General features: G+C 35.0%; 1 protein-coding gene across 3 annotated transcripts in view; it reads right to left on the bottom strand.

Moving 5' to 3' along the window:
• Window positions 1-2938: 2938 nt before the first annotated feature.
• MAPK9 (mitogen-activated protein kinase 9) overlaps window positions 2939-24993 on the bottom strand; it is a 43718-nt gene continuing 21663 nt past the window's right edge. For 2 of the 3 annotated variants that reach the window (XM_058168290.1, XM_058168289.1), the window contains 9 exons: window positions 24035-24093; window positions 20948-21086; window positions 19482-19647; window positions 18052-18123; window positions 13090-13272; window positions 12384-12508; window positions 11832-11895; window positions 11325-11396; window positions 2939-10325 (listed from right to left, as the gene is read on the bottom strand). In XM_058168290.1, coding sequence (XP_058024273.1) covers window positions 10183-10325; window positions 11325-11396; window positions 11832-11895; window positions 12384-12508; window positions 13090-13272; window positions 18052-18123; window positions 19482-19647; window positions 20948-21086; window positions 24035-24093 — 1023 coding nt within the window. In that variant the 3' untranslated portion in view covers window positions 2939-10182. Of the gene's footprint in view, window positions 10331-11324; window positions 11397-11831; window positions 11896-12383; window positions 12509-13089; window positions 13273-18051; window positions 18124-19481; window positions 19648-20947; window positions 21087-24034; window positions 24094-24993 lie in introns of all 3 variants that reach the window. The other variant, XM_058168291.1, reaches the window with a different exon arrangement.

Raw genomic sequence — 24993 nt, 5'->3', positions numbered from 1 at the left:
GTATTATTAAATCTAGTGTTTCTGCTATTCCTGAACCTGCTGGATCTGTTAGTCATTATCTATACTTCTATGAGTTACAGAAGGAGACTGTAAATGAGGTGCTCTTAAAAATTATATAGAAGCTTCAAGTAGTGCAAAAAAGGAGCAGAGCAGCCAAGTTTGATTTTAACCTTTCAACCCTAGCTAGCTTGGAGGCTAATTGACTGACAAGAACACCTTCCTTGTGAATTTTCTATGTGCTAAATTTAAATTGAGGGACTCTCTTAAAACACAACATGATTTCCAAGGTGCCTCATTTCCAAGCATTAGCATGCATTGTCTTTGATTTTGCACTTAGCCCCACTTAGTTCTTAGAAAAGGCTATGAATTAGACTGGTTATTATTTTAGGTGCTGTTCTAAACAAGGTTCTAAATTGATTTATATTTTGTAAGGGATGTGCTTTGAAAATTATTCAGGGGAGATAATTTGGAACATGTGTCTGCAATACCACTCTAAAAGACTCCCACTTTTTCAAGACTCCATGAGATGTTGCAAAATGATGTGACTGTTTTAATAAGCCGCAGCAGATTCATTAAACCTGCCGAACTTTTTCTGATTTGTGCAGAAACATGAAAAAGTATAGTAACACTTTACTCTAGAGTGAACATTTTGCGGGTTTTGAAGCACCTTTTTCAAATTATTTTCAAAACATTCCCAACTCTAATAGAATGCCTTAGTCTGCTTTAATTTCCTTAGAGATGGAATAAGGGATATAAATTTAAATAAAATAATGGAAAATAATTGTATGATCCCCACCCATTTCAACAACATAGCAGAGGTGGGTTTCAGCAGGTTCTGACCAGTTCTGGAGAACCGGTAGCGGAAATTTTGAGTAGTTCGGAGAACCGGTAAATACCACCTTTGATTGGCCATACCCCCATCTATTCTCTGCCTCCCAAGTCCCAGCTGATTGGAAGGAAATGGGGATTTTGCAGTAATCTTCCCTTAGATTGGGGAGGGATTGGAGATTTACAGTATCCTTCCCCTACCATACCCACCAAGCCATGCCATGCCCACCAAGCCACACCCAGAGAACCGGGTGTGAAATTTTTTTGAAACCCATCACTGCAACATAGGGTATTTATTTCAAGAGGCAAAGATCAGTGAGCGAGAGATTGCATGCATATTTCATCAACATTTAATTTTTATAGTGGCTTTAAAATTGAATAGAATTCAGTGTGACAAGATTATGGGGGTGGGGGTGAAAGTGGGAATCCAGTTTAAAATGTATTACCAGCTGACATTTTGACATCCTTGCCAAAAGTTGTTTTGTTTAATCTTTTTGAACTTACCAGAATTCACTTTGGTTCCACTTCCCACCAATTATTTCCTGTTGAAAAATCTCACCTAAATATTAAAATGTGCATGTTTTACTTACCTGTTTCTATATAAAAGTACAGTGTAGTTTCCCATTATAAGATATACTGTGAAAGAACCATTGCTCCTAATGTGCCCTGCAAGAGCAGTGAAATGTGGTCATTGTGTATATACTTCACCTTAAAGGAGAAAGAACTCCTTCGCTTATATTTCAGTCTAGGGCACACCATGCAACAGTAGGGTCCTATAAGCAAAGTAATTTCTCTTAATTAAGAGAGCAACATTATTAGCATGATTAGGATTAGCACAACGGCTCAGAGGTTAAAGATGCCAAGCTTCTCAGCTGGAAAGTTGACAGCCTGGGTTTGAGGATAGAGTGCTGCTTGACAGAGTAAGCTCCTGTCACTTGCCTCAGCTCCTGCCCACCTAACAGTTCAAAAGCATGCAAATGCAATTAGATAAACAGGTACCACATTGGTGAGAAGGCAACAGAATTCTTTGCGCCTCAGCATAGAATCATGCTGACCACATGATCATGGAAATCTCTTCGGATAACGCTGGCTCCCTCAGCTAAGAAACAAGAGATGAGCACTGCCCTCTAGAGTCAAATACGACTGGACAGGCCAAACCTTTACCTTTAGGATTTTCTTAACAAAGATTTTGTTTGTGCTTGTATGTGTGTGAGAGGGATGGCATACACATAGACGTGCTTAAAGTACACTATAAATAATGTGATTATATATAGTATTATAGTGCACTATGTTTATATTATAAATACTAATAGTAGTGTCTTTAAATCTAACCAGAAAGGTGCGCTTAGGTCTCTCTGAAATCAACTTAACCAATGTTTAAGTACAAATTGATTTCAAGAAAAAACAGCGAAAACTTCACATACAGAACTTTAAATATATGGAATTTAAAGTTACTGCTCTACTCCTACGCCGTAATTCTGAAGTCATAATGAAACACTGCAAACTTAGTAATTTTCTAACTGAAGTTAGTGGAAATTAAATATGCCAAGAAAATATATTTGTTAAGCTAGGACTTCATGCGATCATGACTTCCTCCAGGCTTCCCCATTGACTTTGTTTGTGGGAAGTCAGCAGGGAAGTTCGCAAATTGCAATCACATGACCATAGGATGCTGCAATTACAAGATGGACACTAGCACCCAGATCATGACCACGTGATCACAGAAATGCTGCACTGATGGCTGCACTGACGGCTAATTAGGACTACCATTCATTAAGCATCATCATAAGTTTGATCAGTCACTAAAGATGCAGTTGTTAAATGAGGACCTATATGTGCAGCCATATATAAATTCTGAAAATAAGAAAATGTTACTTTTATGCACAGGTATCTGTAATAATTGGGGCTATAGTTGTGTTGGACTACATCAATCTCAACTGTAGTATGCAAAATGTTATAAATGATTTATCAATAAAGACAGGAGGCATGAATATACTGAGAAGAATTAACATGCTTAAATTTTTTTAAAAAGTTACTGGAGTGCAAAAATTGAACAGTAGCATGACAACATGAACATTAAGATTTTAAATAACACAATGTAAATCTTAAACTCATTTTAAACATTTATTTCTTGGCTTTTAGAAGAATTCATTTCTTAATTTTAGAACCAATTAAACTTGGGGTTTAATTAAATGTTACTACTTCCAAGGCATTACTTTATTTTTTTTAAATTGTGTAAGTATTGAAATATAGGACCCAAGCTTATCTACAATATCCACAATGAGTTAGTGGCAGTGAAATTCACAATCAGAATTACAATTATAAAAATAAAATATAATTTTATAATTCAAAAATGAGAATGATTTCTTTTGTACATATAAGGAGTAGATGGCTTGCAATTCTTCAATACAAAGTTCTTATCATGCACAGTGCATATAACATGAGATTTGTTACATAATGGTATTAAAAAGATTCTAAGCAAATTATTTAAATATTTGGCAAATTTTCATGTCCCAACATATAAAATATGATTTCAGAAGTATACATGATGGAAGAAAGACATTAAAAAATCAGGGAATCTTCTGAGAGAAATTAACTTGGTGAGTACTAGACCTGGGAATCTGTGAAACATACATGAGCTTCAATTAAGTTCTACAAATACATTCATTACCAGGAAGAAATTCCGCTCCCACAGAATTACTAAATTTATATGCCCTGATTAGTTTTATACATCACAACATCAACCAGCTTTACAGGCACTATTGATTTTAGATTCATAAAATTTAATCAAGGTTCTTCGTATACATTTCTTCACTTCTGGATTTTGCAGTTCAACTATTATACATAGATCTCATTACTGCAAAATATTATCTGCACTTGGAAAAAAAGGATTTGGCCATTTTAGGAATTTATCCAGCAAGTAATTCTCAAACTAAAAGGGTCACCAATTCTGTTTTGGAACTCAGAATCTCTACGATTCAGACATCATTAACTTGGCAACTTGCAGTATAGCCTAGCACAAATTTGTAGACTGCACACATGAGGTTTTTTTCCCCCCTAATTCATGGAGTGCTACATAATGGCCCAAAGATACAGATCAATACTATTATATCCTATTACTTTAGTCTTAATCCAACAAACCTTATACTTAATTCCATACATCAAAGGAGCTTTCAAAATAATTTCCCAAGTCCAGCAGTTGACAAGCATCTTGTGAAGCTAACAGAGTTTCAAAAACGTATTTGTGATATGACCTGTGATCTGCCATTCAAAGGAAAAAGAGAGTCAAGGCACACTGGGCACATCCAGGCCTAAATTAGAAATACGATCTAAGCCCTTCTCTCTAAATTTATGTTTTTTTTAATAAAAAAAATAATAATGTAAACATGATGTAACAGCAACAAAAGACTTCAGCATACCGTGTTGCAGAAAAGGTTTTAGATAGAATGGATCAGTGAAGGTGCAAGTGTTACAATTTTTAAACCAACTCTGAACCATAATGTAAACAGACACTGAAGTCATTGAAAAGTAAACATTTGGATGCATAAATATTCCCTTATAATTACATTTAATTAATGTAGCCTAAATTTCTGTCAACTTAATCTAAACTAAAACAGCATTACTCAACTTTCTTTAAGCCTTTGGCACCCATTATTGGAAGCAGTAGGAAGCACTACTGACTTCCGCCTTCACTTTCAAGCCATTTCATCCATTTTCCTAGTAAGACACACTTTTTGCTTCCTTTGTTGCTGCATCATGAAATGTACCTCTTGGCTTTTTTTAAAGAAAGATCTGCACAGACACATGCGTCTCTTCATATAGTTTCATCATAAATATGCAAGTTTGTGTAAACTCATTTCCTTAAAGCACTTTCCAAACAATCCAGACTCTAATGTTTCTGAACAAAGAAGGGGGCACATACAAAAATAACTTGTAAAACCATTCTATCTCTGCAATGCCATTCAGCTACTCAGTATATTTAAAATAATATGTAGAGGACAGAAATTGAACAGTTATTAGCCAATTTGCTTCATTCTCCTTTTTTTTTCAGGTGAGCAGTTAAGTACAGGAAGTACACATATTATGTCTATTAAAACATTTCACAGTAATGTCAGAGCATGCTATAGTAGACAAGTTCGTGACAGGATTTTTACAGAAAGACTTGGACATTTACAAATACACACTCAGCTTTTGGAAAAGTGACACTGAACTGATTTGAACACATCAAACTACAGGTGACTGAAAGCATTTAGTAATTATATACTATTTCATCTAAATTAGTAAGAAATGACTCTACTGAAATGTAGGATTCATTATCAAACTTATAAACAAAACATGGAAAACTATCCATGTTACATCCTACTTACATTCTTTTATAGAAAGAAAACCAGTGGTGCAAATGTATGCTTCAGGCTTAGAACTCTGTCCTTATACTTAAAACATTGACTAGTTTTATATTTTCAACTCAATGAATAAATGTTAGAACAGTCATACTTAGCCTGGTGATGATATAATGCTAGCCAAACATTAGTTAAGATATGGAAAATGGCCATTGAATCATAATGTTCAATTCATTGTTCCTTCCCTCATACTTGGGAGTTGTCCATGCTTTTCTTAACGATTTAATGCCATACCCATTGCTCAAAAGAATGTTATCAACTGATTTACAACAAGAACATTATCTAGAGTGGCAGAAAAGTTTGAATCCACCTTCGTTTACCATGTCCTCCAAACAGTTTATAATCTATTACAAAGTGGTATAAGTGATGTAGAAGAAAAAATCTACGCAAGTGAGGTTAAATGTTTCTATCATTTAAATTGTGTGTATGTGTATGTGTCATTAATGGAGCAGTGATATTTACTATTATTAATTCTATGTCATGATTTTTCCAAAGCATGAAAGAAGTAGCTTAACTATAGCATTAATGTTTTATGGCTGCTATAAAAGTTACCTCTACCTATCCCTCTTTATGTATGCATTTAACTGGTTGTCCCAGTGCAACTACAGTAGATGTACATACATTTTTCTTCTCCTCAGATACATAAAACAAAAAAGCTATAACATATAATTAGAGCAAACATTGTTCCCTGTTAGATGATAATCCACTCATTTATGCTTTACCCTTTCTTTAGCACATTCTCTCCAAATAAGGATTTAGCCAATAATTATTCTCAGTTTAGTTGTAGCCAAAATACTCACTATTATAACGCCTTCAGAAACAGCTGAACTGTTTCATAGGATACCACTTTCCAAAATAAAAAAAAATAGTTTTAAAGTGAAGAAAAATCAAAGGAGATTTTTCAAGATGGAAAGCATAGAAATTCGAGGGCTAATTAATCTATCTAATCTGAACTGGCCTCAAACTATTACAGTACAAACTTTAAAGTCCTCTGCATTCATACCATTGTTTTTCAATTCCAAACCCCTCTTTTCTTCTCCAAAAGATGCGATATGCCTATACCAATGATTAAGAAATAGTTTCCTTTTATGTCAAGAGTTGTGTGTGTAGATGTCATTTTTTTTACTATTGCTGAACAATATATTGTAGAGGCAAGCACATTTTTTAATATTCAGTGTTTGTATAGATGAATACCCATATTTACAAAATAGTCCAAACACAGGATAATTTTCACAGTACTTCTGAAAGTACAATGCAAACTCTTAAAGAGTTGCGTCATGTAACCTTACATTATGTAACTTTATTTAAAATTACATAATTATTATACAGTTTCATAATTTCAAACTGATTAAAGAAAGTTCTTTTACAGGAACACAAAGACAAAACCTATATTGTCAGGCATTTCAACTTGACAGTTGAAAAGATGCCCGAATGTATCATCTCTACCTCCCCCAACCCCATTGTGGAATGAGAAAGGCTGCAGAGAAATTCTGATCATACAGAGAACTTCCGCTATATCCCCTAACCCCAAATAATTTTCTATGAATGATGTGGTGGTGTATTACACTTGCTGACAATAGAAAAAGCTATGAAAACAAGGGAATTAGCATGAAGTACAAATAGCTGAAGGGATCATGCTACAAAGCCTGAATGTCTCAAGATTGTGTACCTACCCTCTAGTCTTTCTTGGCAAGATTTTGAAGGTGGTTTACCACTGCCTGCTTACTAGGGCTGAGAGTAAGTGGCTGGCCCAAGGTCACTCAGCTGGCTTTGTACTTAAGCTGAGACTAGAACTTACAGTCTCCTGATTTCTAACCTGATTCTAGCCTGCATTAACCATTATACCAACTGGCTTTCTTTAGGAAAATTAGCTTGAATTTAAACATTTTAATTATAACTGACTTGTCCTTTCTTTTCTTTCCTTCTTTGTCCGGTAACTCTTCCCACCACCCAATCTCTAACCAATATGCTCCCACCCCTTCTCTTTCTTTCCATTCTTACTGCAGGCATCCCTTCATCTTATTCTATATCCATCTTGTTCAATTGCTGGCTTCTGCTGGAAAAAAGGGGGAAATACATCTGGGTAGTTGAATAATGGGGGGGGGGGCAGGTTGTATGGATCAGAGAATATTGGTATATGAAGATGGAGAACAATTAATATTGTGAATGAGGGACCTAATTTTTACAGGCAATGAGTTTTTATTAGTAGTTATTACTTCAATCAATATACATTTATGCCTAACTCCCACCCTTGTCTTCTTTTTGGTTAAATACAGTACCAACTGGGATCTTGATCCCAAGTAAATTTTAGAGTTTAATCTCCCCAGCATAGCCTAAGAAAAATATAACCGTGGCTGTATGGTTGTTTGGCAGAATGGGATGAATTCAAAAGCAATCTATCTTTTTACAATGCGCTAAATGTGATTGAACACTACTACAGGGGAAAACTGATTATTTTGGGACACAATATTACATTTCAAAATAGATAGCATTTACAGTGAGAAATGCTCTTTCCAAATTTCATGCAGGTAAATCGAATGGGTTTTGTGCAAAAGGGGCTCTACAGTTATTTCAACGTAGTTTGGTGGCATGCTTAACAACATTACGAATTAAGCTTTATTGGATATGGTTAAACACCTTTCTTTGTTCTTTCACTTTGGTCTTTCTTTTGCTTCCCATGTTTATTTTAATTAGCAATGAGATATATTTCATTTAATTTTAGTCATTAATATTGTCTTCGGAAATATCTTACTAGTGCAAATAAGAGATTGTGTGCCTGTACATCACAATTTATATTTATATTCGTTTAAGGATAAATATGAACATGGATTATTCCGTTAATAGCTAACATGTAAGTTCTCGCAGGCATTTCATGGGATCTTGTATCTCAAGTAGAATGTTTAAAGAAGGAAATTAATATGTTCAGTTGCAACTTAGTAATTGAATTTTATCAAGTGATAAAATTGTATGAATATCTTATAGCCAAAAGATCTGATGGCAAATTCTATCTGGAGAAATCAGGAGTGTTGGGCTCATTCTGATAGTGTGTTTTGAAGAACCTATTGCTAAAAATGTTCTTTCTAAAAACAATGAATTTATGCTATGATCTTATATCACACTTATTAAACTTAATAGGACTTATTCCCAGTCGTATGTTTGCGCTGCTAGTAAAGTGCTGGTGCCTGAAGAAAAAGGCGGTAATACACAATATGCCTTTCCCAATCTCTTCCAAGGGAATCACCCCTCGCCCCTGGATATCTGCAATAACTGTAACAACTGGCTTTGATTCACAACTTTGTTCCATCCACCATACCTTCCCTAAAACACAATGCCCATCTGCCAGTTCACGTACATACTCATATAAATATTTTCCTGTTAAATCAACTTCACTCATGTTCAGAGCTAGGAAGAAATTGAAGCAAAGCAAATACACTCAAGATTGGGTATTTATTTTTTAAAAAAACCACCCTTACATATTTTGTATGTTACTTATCATAACTAAAGTAGTCCTCACATAATGGAGTCCATTCAAAATTACACTGTCACTGAACAAATTGTAATTATAGCACAAAGATAAAACACCCCCGCAATCATGTGATCAAAATTCGGGCATTGGCAGCCACCCACATTTGTGACTGCAGGGTGTCTTGTCAGCAGGGGGAGAAAGAAGATGGTGGAGGTCAGCTGTGGGTGATGAGAGATACGTGGCAGTGGTGGAACACAAGGCAGTGAAAAGAACCCAGGTAGGTGGGTGAGGGGAGTTGAAGCAGAGATGAACGTGGCAGGGCAGGGCAGGGCAGGAGAAGTGTGAACTCCTTGTCTAACACATGTAAGTGAGACTACCAGAACTGCAGTCACGAAGTGGTGGAGCCATGTCATATTTTGCCTAATGACTGCTTCGCTGACCAATGGAAAGCCCAGTCCCAGTTAGTGCTGTTAAGCGAGGATTACCTCGAATTCTTACCTCTGTGTTTTAGTTCTAAAAATGATTCCTTTCACTTTTTATAATGTATTTCAATTTTTCCCAAATGTGAATTTTTGAAAGTAATTATAAGCTATGTAGTGGTCCCTTAAAATATATCAAAAGCAACTAAGGTATATCTATTAAAAGGCTCAACGTTAGCTCCAATATGATGTCAACATCAGATTCTCGTAATACCAGGAAAAGGCAATGGAGAGAAAGGCCCTACAAGTGTTAAGTCACTTCTTAAAAATAGGTGCCAACATTGCTATTTTAAAAACAAACCTAACTATGATAAGTATTAAGACTTATCTTTACTTATCCCACTTACGCTTCAAAGAAAAGCACTGAAATAATACATTCAAAAACATATTTAGATGTAAAATGTGAAGCAAAAATTCACAAATTTGCTTCTTCTATGAGAAGGAGTACAATATTATTTGGTGATGGAGAGAAAAAGGCCTCAAGAAAAGAGTGCTCTGCAGAAAAACAATTGCGTCTATATTATACAGTATTGAGAATACCAGCAAGATATATTAAGAATGGCATATGACTGCAATTGAATAGTTAAGAAACAGAATATACATTCAACAAGATTTACATCTTCTTTCCTTCCTTCCTTTCCTTCCTTCCCCCTCTCAAACACACACACACACACACACACACACACATTTGTTTTATAAACATGTTTTTTAAAAAAATCTGTGAGAATGCCCATGGATTTGTTTGATCTTCTTATTTTAACTGCTCACCTGATATAGATCAAAACAGAACAGGTTATATTAATGTTTATATTTCATTTGCCTTGAGATACAAAGTTGCTTTTACTCTACAATATTAAGCAGACAGTTTTACTGCAACTGAGTAAAATCACAGGCATTATTTTGAGGAACATGCGGAACATGAAGTTTTCTATTTGGCTCCATGAACTTACAAGCAATAGAGGCCCAACAGAAGCAAAGATTCTTTGCTAAACTTAATCTTCAAAGCTGATCACCGACATCCTTCAAGTGTTCCTGTCAAAGCATCAAGGCTGCTGTCCGTGTCTGAAGCCAATGTTTGTTCTGTTGACATGGATGAAATGTCGTTGACTGATGATGACTGAGAAGGGCTGGTATTGCTATTCACTGCTGCATCTGTGCTAAGTAAACCAAGCATAAGAAAATCTGAGGCAAGACATGGTTGAAAACATAGGTGTTTTATGTGGCATAAAGATATATGTCCACTTAAAAACATATGCATGGAGAAACAATGCCAATTTGAAAGTTTTCCCCTCAAAGGTAGTCTCTAAGGTAACAAAACCGGACAGAATGTAGGGAAGACACACAGTCAGTACAGAACACATGCACTTTTATGTGATGTGCCGGATGTGTGGAAAGAAAAGATTTCAGTTCTGTAAGAATAATAATCTTATTCTACAAGGAATGTTGTCAAACATCTAGTTTCATATTAACAGCTCTACTCTCTATGCTTAATTTAAGAAAAAACAAAGAACTGTATAATGTTGCAAGAAAATCACATTTAGCATCACGAATAGATAATGCCTTTGGTAATGCCATCTGCTGGGCCATAGGCCTGTGATTTACTCAGGACGAGTAATAGACTTTGCATTTCCAAAAGTGATAGAAATAACTATTTTGATTTGTTCCTGAAAGCTAGGTGCAAATTGACATCCGTAACACTTAATACACTCCCTTGGAGTGCAAATCGGGCACTGTTTTTATTCATCTGTGTCATACACTGCCATTAAGAGAGATTACAATGGTAAACAGAAAGCAAATTATTACTTCCCATCAAGAGCAATGAATCTGCCCTTTCCCCCCAGGAAACTATTTCTGAATAAACCAGAATTCCCAGCCTCCAAGCATACACTAAGTAAAATTGTTTCAAAAGAGAAATAATGTATCTCCCTCCATATAAAAATCTTTAACTCTTTACAGCCTCTTTTTGGTAATCAAAAAGCTATTGTTTGTTGTCCGTATGCTTTTTAACTTGTTTTAGTCATGTGTGCATATTAGCTATTGCAATATATATAACTTATCTGGTACATATCCTTTGTTAGCAACCATGGATAATACAACCTACCATAAAAAAATTGTAAAAGAAAAAACCAATCTATTATATCAATGACTAACCTGAAGGCTGTTCTTTTACCAAACCATTCTTATTTCTTTCTTCCCAATCCATTACTTCCTTATATATTAACTCTGCATATAAAAAAGAGAATAAATATGGACGTAAGATATAATAATACACTTGTTGCTTATATATCATCATCATCATCATTTTAGCCACTGTCTATCTACTGCAGGATGAAGGCCTCTTCTGGCTATTTCCAACTACGGTATATGGTCCTGAGCTCTCAGAGTAAGTCTTGCTTGGACAAAATCATTAAAGCTCTAAATTTTATTGCAGATGAAAATGTTTTCATTGTTGATGATGAAAACAACTTATGACATTTAAATTAAAACAACCCAATCTTAAATATCAATATTGATTGAATGGAATATAAATTTGCATAGTAGGAACAGATACTGATTTACACAAAAGGGTGCATTCACTTTCTCTCTATTCCGGTTACTTATGGCATAACTGCAAAATATTTTATCAAAGTTCCTTAATATATTGCAAGTTTTACTTACCTTTCCATTCTTCAATGGCATGTTCTCTTTCTTCCAATTGTGCATCATAGATTTGGGGTGGTGGCTATAAACAAAGAAAGAATGCTACTTTATCTTTTGATAAATTCAAATGCAAATCTTACTGTTAAAAATGCTTATGGAACTGGGTACAATATTTTGGTGTACTCCTTAGTGGTGGTACTGATTATGATGATATGCCTATATGTTGCATCTGAACTGGAATCTATAAAGTTTTCATGTCTAATTCAAGTATTAGAATTAATATATTTTTTTACAGAGAACTGAAGTTTATCTATAAATGCTCGTTATGAACAACCATTACCAAATGACTTATCAAGGTGAAATGCAAGAATCATCTATTCTAATTGGTCTTTCCAATATTAAAATCTTTTAGTGAATTTTAAATTCTTAGTATTAATGCTTTCTTCAGATGATTTATCTCTTCTTTATATGTTATGTAAATTGTAGTAAAATGTTAAATTCATGAAGAAGGCAATATTTGTTACTGAGTGTTATATACATAAAAATAAAAATATCTGAAGGTACACTTACTGCTTCCGCTTCAGCTGGGTCATACCAAACTGTGATATATGGATGTCGCAAAGCTTCATCTACTGAAATTCGTTTGTCTGGATCTACTACTAGCATTTTTGATAGTAAATCTCTAGCTTGACTCGCTAGAAAATAGGGATAGAAAATGTCTTAAAATTAAAATTTTGATACATAAAGATAAAATTCTATCTGTCTATCTGTCTATCTATCTATCTATCTATCTATTTATCAGGTTAAAGGCATTTCATTGTTAAAGTTCATTTATTCTTTGTTTATTAATATAGGTGATAAGAAATATTGGAACTTGGGATATTCATAACATCAGATGATGAAACTGATATGAGCACTACTTGTAAATATAATCAGACAATTAAAAACAGATACCCTCAATTTCTTACATTATTCAATATATGTATCAATTAGAATAAGTAGTGTTCAACAGTTAAACTATCATTCAAAATGTTAAAAAAAATTAAAGTTTGATCTTGGAGCTTGATACCTAAATTTTCAGATTAAATTACTTCATTGGAACTTCAGGCTGATTCAGTTGAAAAAATGAAATAATCAATCAACAATTTCCATTATAAAATCAAGTTAGCATGGTAGATTCCGGCTTGTAATCTGACAAATACACATTTCTATAAAGATGTAGCAAAATAGAACAAAAATCCTAGATCTTTACTGAAACATATATACATAAACTTACTTTTTAGTTTGTCACGATCAGACTCTGACGGAAATATCCAATCTGGGAAGAGTTCTTCAAATTTAATACCTGGATATTTTGGCCTGTTTTCTACATAATTCCGTACAGTAGGCTGTAGTTTTTTCATGAAATCTGCTGATGGTGTGCCTAATTGTTCAATAACTTTATTCCATTGATCAATATCTGCAAAAATTTCATTTAGGAAAATAACATATTCTTTTCTCCAACTTTATATTGTAAATATGTGGAACTTTGGGAAAATTAGGTGCTATTTTAAACAATATCTTTATTTCACAAAACAGGTTCTTACAGAAATTGTGATAACAAAACAAAATCTCAAGAACCATTAATTTGGATGAACAAGGTTCACAAGACTGACTGTGGGTAATGCTGCTAAAATTCATAGGGTATATGAACTAGATTTGTTTTTAGTTTCTGTTTCACTCTGAACTCATGCTCTTCAATAGTATTTCACGATACCTTGAATATTTTTAAAAACACCTGAAAATCAAATAGTTAAAGCAAATCAGATTTTTTTAAACTCTCTGTCAACAACTGCATTTATTCACAAAATACAGCCTAGTCCTTTGGATGACTGAATGGGGGGGTGGGGGGGTGTTAAGTATTTATAATGAGTGTCCTGAAATTACCCGTAGTTCTCTGTTAAATCCTTATGTGAACAATCTCTAATTCACAATAACAAAATCTTTCAGGAGTGCTGTGAAGTGGTTAGAGCATAAAGCCTGTTCTAACCATGTGCACTTACGCATCTGCAGACACTTCCTTTGGCTCCCAACACTCTCACTGTTCTACTCTTAAAAATGATTTTAACTGAAACAAAATTAAATATAACACATTACCGGATTACAGGAAATACGAGGTTTCTTTTTTTACTTCCCAATACCTTTTTATACTTTCTAAAAGTAAACGGATAGATATTTCAGGACTACAGGCTACTTCTGCTGACTGCTGACTGCCTGGAATTTGGTAGTTCAAACCTCACCAGGCTCAAGGTTGCCTCAACCTTTTATCCTTCCAAGGTGGGTAAAATGAGGACCCAAATTGTTGGGGGCAAATTGCTTACTCTGTAAACCGCTTAGAGAGGGCTGTAAAGCACTGTAAAGTGGTATATACCGTATATACTCGAATATAAGCCGATCCGAGTATAAGCCGAGGTCCCCAATTTTACCCCAAAAAACTGGGGTAAACTGGGGACTCGAGTATAAGCCGAGGGAGGGAAATGAGGCAGCTACCGGTCAGGGAAAGCCTCCCTCCCTCAGCCGAGAAGGCTGGCGGCCCCGCCCGCCTCTCACTGCACCGGCAGGGCTTCCCCGCGCTAATGCAAAAGCCCGCCAAGTTTGCACCATCCGGTATAATGTGAAAAAAAGAAGAAAAAAAAAAACTCGAGTATAAGCCGTATATACTCGAGTATAAGCCGAGGGGACGTTTTTCAGCACAAAAAACGTGCTGAAAAACTCGGCTTATACTCGAGTATATACGGTAAGTCTTAGACTCTTAAGTGCTATTGCTATTGCTGCCCTTGCCTACCATGAAAGTCGTTTTGTGTGAGTATCCACAGTCTGTTCCAAAATTCCAAATCTATCCCTCTACCCTAAAGGCTTGCTGACTCTTCATTAAATAGAACCTCTTCGTTAAAAGAGCATAGCCCAACTGACAAGGAGAGCACAATGGCTGTCATGCGCAGCTTAATGTCACTATTTTGGAGAAAACATATTGAGATATGTATTTTCCAAAAGAAAAAGGTACAGGTAGTCCTCACTTAACAACCATTCATTTAGCAACTGTTCAGAGTTATGAGAGCACTGAAAAAAGTGGCAAAAGTTAACAATTGGTCCTCGCATTTATGACCATTGCAGTGATCATATGGTCATATGATCTGGATGCTCGGCAACCAGCTCGCACCTGGAAAGTTGCAGCATCCTGCAGTCAGTCACATAATTGCTATTTGTGATTTTTCTAGCCAGCTTTCAACAAGCAAAGTCAAGGGGAAGCCAGAAGGAGATTACAAGTTGCAGTCGCATGATGTCTCACTTAATGACCACAGGTGATTCACTTAACAACTGTTGCAAAAAGGATGTAAAATCAGAGGTCAATTGTATGTTGCCTCACTTACCAGCTACACTGCTTAACAATAAATTTTCCACTCCCTGATGTGATAAGTCAAGGACTACTTGTAAGACAATGCTGACAGCTACTTAAAAATTACAATATGCCATGCCTATGTTATATTATGTTATGTACAAATATTGGAGCTTTCAGTGCATTTGTACAACTAGCTTTAATTACGCTGCTAATTGTTCTGATATTTTATTTAATATACTATCAGAATGGCATATATAGTTCCTTCATCGTCCCTTAAGCAGAGGAATAGAGACATAGATGTCATGATTCCATGACTTCAAATTTCTTTCTGCAATTTCTCTGTTTTCATATTTTATGTCTGGAAGGGCAGGGACACATATTGTCAGTCATATTGACCACCAGGAGGCAGTAGGTGATCTGTTTCATCCTTACTAGGAAATGTCAGATATAAGCAGGCAGATCTTATTTTACGGGATTCAAACCCTCTACTGGGATTGGAACTCATAACACATTGCACTTTAGATGACTATATACAAAGCATTAGCTCCTGTTGATCAGCAGTGTTTCAGAAAGTGATGGGTAGCTATTTAAATTAGTTAGAAAGCTAGAGAGGTTAGACAGACAGACAAAAATACAGATTCTGTCAGAATGGCATATATAATCCACCTTCTCTGTAGGTCTTAATATACTATCTATAGAGTAGATCTGGCTACATGCAACTGAAGATTCCCAGTAAGAATGAAACCAATTACATACTGCCCCCTGGTAGTTAATGTATTTCATATAATGTACAACCTGTCTGCCTCTAGGTACCCTAACCATGTGACAATTTGCATAAGCATGAAATTGTCAGCTGAATTAACATATTACATAGAAGACTCAAAATGAAAGTTCCTTCTTTGACACATGGCCGAAGAGTCCCTGTTGGAGAGGAAGATAGGTGGCTATATAAATTTTATAAACAAAACTTAGTACTATAAAATATCAAAACAATCAGATGCTAAATTATGCAAATAGAGACAGTTTTTCCTCTGTATTGGTAAATATTGTTATTAAAGGATTCGATCAGTCTGGAGCAAAAAATGTTATGTGTGTGTATAAACTTATTTAAAATATTAATACAATAATTCTTCATTTCTTTGGCTTACTTTTCTTCTTACTCTACCCAAGATTATAAAACAAACTCTGTACAACAATCAGTATGAACATTGATACTCACCACTAACATAATTATATCAGATCTGGCAAGGAATCAGTAAGATAGGTAAGGAAATCATTACATCAACCAGAGAACCAAACAGGGAAAAAGTACTTAGAAAGTATATTGAAGAAGCATGGCTATAGAGCACTACGTGTAAAGTGGGGATGGGGATAAACACAATATAGCAGGCTCACATTATAAAGATAAGAATTTTCAACATAAATATGGAAGGAAATTGTTGTATATTTCAAAAGTAATGCTAATTTTTAAAAATCTGTGCCTTTCTTGCTGGAGATATGAAGTTATGAAAATAATCTTTGAGCTTTTTTATTCCATCACTGATGTGACTAATCTCATGCCTTGCTCTCTAGGAATTCAAGTTTTTATACTTCTGAAGAACATCAGATTAGAGAATAGCACAGTTAAAAGTTAAATTGTAGATTCTGCTAAATTATAGGAAGGGGAAAGGGCACAAATTTGGAGCCACTCTTCTGAATTTAGGTGAGAATTATAGCAATATGCTTCCCCTCCACCCCTTTGCCAAATATAACAAAGACAAAAAAAATTCAGTCACACCTCTTTTAATGATGTCACTACATCCTCTGTATATGATCTTCTAGGTTACAGGTGTCACTCAATTATATCACATGACATATGATGTTTTTTGTCTTTGTGAAGCTGGGGTGGGTGTGGCCTGCATGTGACGCATCCAGCTCGCATGCCGCCAGTTTGACAGGCCTGTTCTAGATCAAGAAGCCTAAGTTACAGCCTCCACCCTAAAATGCTATCCACTCTTGACCTAAAACACTAATATGTGAAGACTACTGCTTTCTCATCTGTTCCTGTGCAATCATAAACAGAAACAACACTTCTGAAGAAACTGCAATTATTTCTGCAATTTATGTTTAATCCAATACAACTTCAGAAATAAAAAGTAACAACATGGGTAATAGGTTGGCAAGATTCTCATAACCAAGATATTTTTATTGCAAAGAGTTTTACTAAGCGTGAAAGACACATATATGAAGACAGCAAATATGAAAATCAGCATTAACATGAAATCCACAGGAGACATAGCATTCATGAAGAATTGTGTTAGGTTGGTCATAAGGCTTTAGAGAATAAAAGAATACACAGGGTAGAAATTCAAAAAAATGAAAATCAAGCTTCGTCTCTTTTATTGTTAATAGGTTAATACATAATCAACCATTAAAATACCTAAAATTAAGCATTTGTAATTATACTTTTCTAACCTTCATGCCTTCTTTAGGTATGTAGCAGGATAAGAAGTGACAAGACAAAACCATAGTTGAGTCAATTTCCATCGTGCAGAAAAATGAAAACAGCAATCAGTTTAAATTTTGAGCAACAGTTTGCAGAATTTTCAGTTTAAATAAATGTGTTGCGTTATTAAAACTGCAAAAATATAAAATTCCTGTAATGGACAATTAATGTACAGAAACTATAATTAATGCAATTAATATAAGAATAAAAGTTTAGCTGTTTTGTTAAAGCAACAAATTTCACAAATTTGGTTCATACAAGAAAGAACTGTTCCACTGAACAGATGCTATGGAATTAGCATCTTTTACACCCATAAATCGAATAACTTGCTGCTAAATATGAATTAGGATTCAAAGATTATTAGGGAAGGATACGATCAGTGCCTTGGAATATCACACAACCTTTCACCAATTCTCCCATGATGCAACCAACTGACCAGATATCAACTGAAAGTAAAAGTGAAATGATAAAATTATGAAGTTTTATGAACTAAAGCAGAAAACGAAAAACATTTTTACATTTAAAACATAACAATGCATAAAGTAAAACAGCTAACATGTTTTGGAACAATATGGACAGGAATAATGATCTAATTACAAATTTAAAATACCAGAACACCATTAAAAGTAAATCTTATGTATACCCATATATATATAGATATATATAGATATATATAGATATATAGATATAAAATGTATATATAGATATAAAAAATGGGCATACAAGAAATTTGCTTTACATATATACATATACATACACACACGCACACAAGCTTATTTTGAATAATCTGAACTCCCTGAAAGAGCTGCAAAGGATACAATCTCTTCCAGGAAACAGGACCTTATGGAGGACCATTTCGGCCATTATGCACCCAACAGACCAGATATCCACTATTAAATGTTAAGTGTAATGGGGATAAAAATTAAACATTTTTTAAAATCTATACATATATTTTCATAAAATAATTGCACTGTGAAGGAGTCATTGACAAACGTACTGCATATATTGAGAATCAGCCAAGAGTTTTAAATGCCAAAATATACCCAAAGAATTGAGTTTGAGTTTTCTGCAAATATACATGGTAATACTTTTTTAAAGTACCCATAAATCCTATATAAATCTACCGATAAAGCCAACCAACCATGGATAAGCTGTATTTTCAACCAAAATAATGTGATAGATGCACCACATGTGGATAAGTCAATTCTGAAAATTAAAAAACACTTGGCTTATTCACAGGTGGCATATTTTATCATTAAAATTACAATTGCTATCTAGCAATTCAGAAAATCAATGTTATCATTAGCTTTCATTCTGTTCTCATGAAGATATTGCAGAAAGTTTCTGTCAACTATCATGTATACAATAATCAAGGACAGAAGTCCCGCTTTTACTGTAAGCAATCGGCAGGTACTTCCCAGATAGTGCTGAGAACTAAAATTGCATAAGTGAGCAGCTGGGTCAACTGTGGAACTACTATTCAACAAAACATTTTCTCCTGTTACTAAAGCTACATCCTACACTAGGCCAAAGCATGAGATCCCTTCATTCCAAGGGACTATTTAGTATAGATGGCTGAGTTAGTTATATCACTTGATATTATATTATACCGTCTCCATCTTCAACAGAAAGACTCCTTCTCTGAACAAACATAGCCAAACTGATTCAGGTAATTTACCTCACAGGGCAAGAAAACTAAGTTACAGTCTGAAACCAGTAAGCTTGTGGTAAGACAGTGAAAAAATAGAAAGATCTAATCATTGATCAAGTACTCCAAACATGTCACTTCTATTCTGTAACTTACCATTCTCTTTGTATCCCATGCCAAGAATAACTTCTGGTGCTCTATAATATCGTGTTACTACATATGGAGTCATCATGAAATTAGTACATGCTGTTCTTGCAAGTCCAAAGTCAAGGATTTTGAGAGTACAATCTGATTTTACTACTATATTGCTGGGTTTTAAATCCTAAAGACAAAAAATAAATCCAGTTAAATGCTAAAAAAGTAGTATAATCCTTAAAAGTCAGCACATTATTAGGCTGCCATACATGACAAGCAAAACCTATTGATCAATTAATCACATTGAACAGATGCTGAAAGGTGTCATGGATTTCCGGCTGATTGAGAATTCCAATGAACCCTGCTCTGAGTTACCTCTAGTCAAAAAGTTATTTGTAACTGAAACTTTAATCCCATTTTGCCTTAGCAGTGGCATATTTTCGACAGTTGGAAAAGCACTTACACTTCTTTATAATTTTATCAGGTGTTTACTGGTGTAATAATACTGATAGCGTAGGCCACATTGAGGAACTTCCAAGTGAACACATTATTTTAAAAATTAATGAAAAAAATGGAACATCAAGGTGGGCTATACAGTCTTTAATCATTAACCCTAATTCTGAATAAAATGATAAGTAATAGTTAAGAACATGCAGTATTGGGTAGAGGCTAATTTGGGGGGGGGGAGACACTCTCTTAAATTTCATCTTAAGAATTGGATGCCTTCAGAGAGATGGCCCCTACACCACTACAATCAAAAGGCACCACCATCTTTTTCTACTTAGTGGATTCCTCTTTTCTGGAAAAGAAAAGAAAAATAATTTAAGGTGAGAAAATATAGAGAGGGGTTGTAGCAAATCAAAGACAGCAACATTTAGCCATCCATACATTTCTGTAAGGCATGGTGATCCCACAATATTAGCATTAAAAGTATACAACCATTATGAATTTAAATGCAGGTATCTAACAATATCATGTTTACATTTCCACTCCAGGGACATAATAGGAGGCTGGATTATATGTGACAATTCATGTATCCTTAGGACAGAAGGATCTGGTGCTGCTTGTCATGAAGAAGGAGAAAACAGTACAGACTCTCCTCAAGAAGCAAATAACTTGATTCTCATAATATATTTTAATATTATTCCTATAAGCTGTTGAGAGCCACTTCTGTTTGCATTGGAACAGAATAAATAAATTGTGCAAAATACGTTGGCATTCTTCAGCGATGTCCACAGGCAAGTATCAAAGCAACAATATAGCTCTAAAAAATCTTATCCAATTATGTATTTTGATAAAACCATGGCAGGTAAGATTCTTAGTAACAGTGCATCTAAGTAATCCATAAAAAATAATTTTAAAAATAAACACACTTTTATTTTTTCAACAGGTGGAAAAATGAACTAGAAAAAGATTTATAGAAGATATAGACACAACAACGTAAAATAAAAGTCAATTAATAGTGTGATTATAACAGCACTACCTACTCTGTGGATGATACCAGCTGAATGAAGATGTTTGATCCCACACAACATCTGGTATAAAAGATAGGACATTCTTTCATGATCCAGCTCCATATGAATAACTTGGCATAAATTAGCATCCATCAATTCCATAACCAAATATCTGAAATATTTTTTAAAAAGTAATTGACATCTATTCTCTTTATGCATATACAGTTCAAGCCATCAGTGTATTTTCTTCAATATGAAATAATTTCAGTACAATAAGTGAGATAACATAGGCTTAAAACTATAGTACAGGTAGCCCTTGCCTAATTAACACTTGGGACCAGCAACTCAATCACTAAATTATGTGGTCACTAATTACATGACCATGATGGATTTCTGACATCATTTCCCATTCAGTTATTAAAGCGAGAAAACACATGACCATGACTTGCAAGTTTACTGTTGGCTTCTCCATTGACTTTCCTTATTAGAAACTGGCTGTGAAGCACACAAATTGCAAAAACGTAACTGGAAAACACCCTGACTTCGAAAGTCCCTGCTGATTGTGAAGTGCGTGAATCTTGATCATATGACTACAGGGACCTTGTGATGGTCGTAAGTGTGATGACTGATTGTACAGTTGCTTTTTCAGCAGCACAGTACTTTGAACAGTCGCTCTATAGCAGGTGTGTTAAACTCGATTTCATTGAGGGCCGCATCAGGGTTGTATTTGACCTCAGGGGGCCAGGTGGATGTGGCCAGGATGGGTGTGGCCAGCCTGATGTCACTCATGTCGGGGGCACCTGTGGTGGCCCGAACACTCTGCTAGTGAGAATGGAAATACCCCTCCTGCGCGCAGCCCTCCTGAGCTCCATTTTCACTGGCAGAGGCACTACAAGCCAGTCCTTCGCTGGCAACCAGATCCAAGGCGGCCCCGCAGGCCATATCTAAACATTCCATGGACTGGATCCAGCCCACGGGCCTTGAGTTTGACACCCCTGCTGTACAAGGTCAATCATTAACTGAGGACTACCTGAACGTTTATGCAGAAATCATTTTAATCAAGGATGGTCATAGTGTTTAACAGTCAGATATGCACTTTTTATTTTATTTTAAAATCAAATAGAAAGCACTTAGTATAAATGGAACAAAAAACAGAAAATTACAATTAAAATGAAATAGTTGATTAAAGTATTAAACTTGAAACATTTAACTGAATTATTAAATTTTTCTCCATAGCAACTCTGTTAGGTCAGATGGCTCAAGAAAGACTAGCCAAACTCAAGCTTGAGTATAGACTAACAGCTGGATCTTCCCAGTGCCCATCCAATACCTAATTTAAAATTGAATAAGCCAGGGAGACAAATTGGCAATTGAGGAGAGTATTGGTAGCTCAGGTTTGAAGGGGGTCCTTCGTGATCTCTGAGCATGGTTGTTTTCTTGCAGACCCAAACTAAGTAACACCATCGGTGCTAGTAGGGAGTGGCCATTAGTATATACACTGAAAGCAAACCTCACTTCCCACTAGCACTGATGATGTTACTAGTTTGGGTTATGAAACATCTGCAAGAAAACAACCAAGGTCAGAGGAAACAAATTGCTTTACAAAAGCAACATGCAAATCATGGGTAGCACAGCAAAAATGCATTGTATCTCAAAAGCTCAATCAATTTTTCTGAGGTAAGGAAGGTGGGGACCCAAAAACCGAATGGGACTTTTCGCCTCGAACTCTTGGCACTGCCTGTTTCTCCACCACGGTTTTCCTTCTGCGTTATTACACCTCAGCACTTTGGGCCACAGCCCCTCCATCTCAGTCCCTTTGCCATGGCCCATTCGTCACAGTACAGTTCGCATCAGGCTTTTGGGCTCATAGGACAGTTCGAAGCCAGCCAATGGGTGCAGGGGCTCAGGGGATTTGGGAGTAGAGCAGGGGCTGCAGTTCAGAGGGAGGCTCTGTCAGTTTGCTTTGAACTGTCCTGTATGCCCAAAAATCTGACGCAAATTGTACTGCAATGAATGGGCCACGGTGAAGGGACTGGGATGGAGATGCTTTGGCCCAAAGTGCCGGGGCATAATAACATGGAGGTGAAACCCTGGTGAAGAAACAGGCAGTGCCAAGAGTTTGAGGTGAAAAGTCCTAGACCCCACAAAAAGTATTTTCCAGTAATTTCCCCTATTCTGTGGACTAGTCTACCACCAAAGACTGGAGCGACACCTACTACTGCATTAGCATTTCTCAAATAGGACAAGTCTTCTCTATAGAATGTTGAGAGAATTACTGGAGAGGTGCTGTCTTCTGTTACAGATAAATTTATTATTGTTAGTTTCTGTTATACTTTGTATTTTTATTGTGGGTTTTTATTTTTTATTAATAACTGAAAGTTCGTTGAATTACAACTACAGAAGATTAGATAAATAGATAGATAGATAGATAGATAGATAGATAGATAGATAGATAGATAGATAGGGGGATGGATGGAGGGATGGAGAGAGATAGACAGATTTTTTTAAAACAGCATGTTGTCCACAACAAAGTAGAATATAGTTAAAACAAGAATGTGAACTATATACCGAACAGGTTATTGTACCCTAAAAATCATTTCCAATATGCATTTTAATGGGAAATAACTTGTCTTACTACTATTCTGAGCTGAAATTTATACAGGCAGTGAAGAAATCCTAAAATATTTTATTTGTCCAGTTTGTGTTAAAGGAAATTTTTTCAGTGTCATTGCAACTTCAAATGGTCACTAAATGAATGGTTTTAAGTTGAAAACTACTTGTATCTTTAGTAAAGATTAAAAATGAACAAATTAGACAGAGAGAAAGACAGACAGAGATATATACATACATTTCTCATATTTACTGAAAGATCATTAAGGATACATTAGGAAGATGTATCAGCTTATGTTCAGCTTACTGTTGGTCAAAATCAGTGGTGGGATTCAGCCAGTTCGCACCACTTCGGGAGAACCGGTGGTTAACTTTCTGAGCAGTTTGGCCAACTGGTTGTTGGAAGAAGTCATTAGGGCAGAGAACCGGTTGTTAAATTACTTGAATCCAACCACTGGTCAAAATGTATATTTATGAAAAAACTCAATAAATTAAAAAAAAAAAACTTACACATCTTGAAATTCTTCTAATGACTTCTGAGGTGTAAATACATTTAATAGACTAATTATCTGTAAAACCAGAATTCAGATAGAAATAAACAAAATTAGCACAACCATAAAATTGCACAATGATGATATAATAATCAGATCATTCAGTAACTGTTAATATGAAGCATTCTGGAAATGCTAAGATCAAAGAATATACATTACAGTATAAAGATTCTAAAATACTGTAGTAAAAATGTAGTAATGCAGTATAATCAAGCCTATATTCGTTTGGAGGAAGAGTCACAAAACCATAAAGAGCAGTCAAGATGTTATTGTCTAGACCATTTTAATAAATTTGTAGAAATACTGGTTGCAAATTTATGATGCAAGCCAATGAACCATCATTCCATTTTCAGCAATGTTTGGCAAAATTAATATATATGGTAAATAGATTTTTATGAAAAATCTGAACTGCTTTAGTTTCTTCTAATATAATAATAGATCTTCTGTGTTTCAACAATATTATCTCAATTTCTTATATATAGTTTTGTATGGCTGCACTGAGCACATAGTTATATCTGAAGTTTTACAGTTAAAGTATATATTAAAGAAAAAAACCCTTTCAAACAGCTTTCAGAGTAGAATTATTACAAAATGAAACAAAAGCTAATGTAAATAAAATTATTTTCAGAACAATAAATTCTACATATTTTTCACCTTACAGAAAGCAATTCCTATAATTATCATAATTCATTAACGTTGGTGAAGTTTTAATGAAAATTATTAAAATTTACTACATGACATTATCTTAGACTGTAATGACAACTGACAGATACATTTACTCCAGAACTGTAATGTTTTCAGATATTCTATGAACACTCAAATCTATTAATATTATTAATAATCATTAAACTTTTCTGGCCTTTTTTTTTTCCTTTGGTGTTTTTATGTCAGAGTTAACTCCTAACAACTGCATAGAAA

Source organism: Ahaetulla prasina, chromosome 2, assembly GCF_028640845.1.
Source record: "Ahaetulla prasina isolate Xishuangbanna chromosome 2, ASM2864084v1, whole genome shotgun sequence".
Lineage (NCBI taxonomy): Eukaryota > Metazoa > Chordata > Lepidosauria > Squamata > Colubridae > Ahaetulla > Ahaetulla prasina.
The sequence above is the reverse complement of the archived record's forward strand: the minus strand, read 5'-3'. Positions and strand labels throughout refer to the sequence as shown.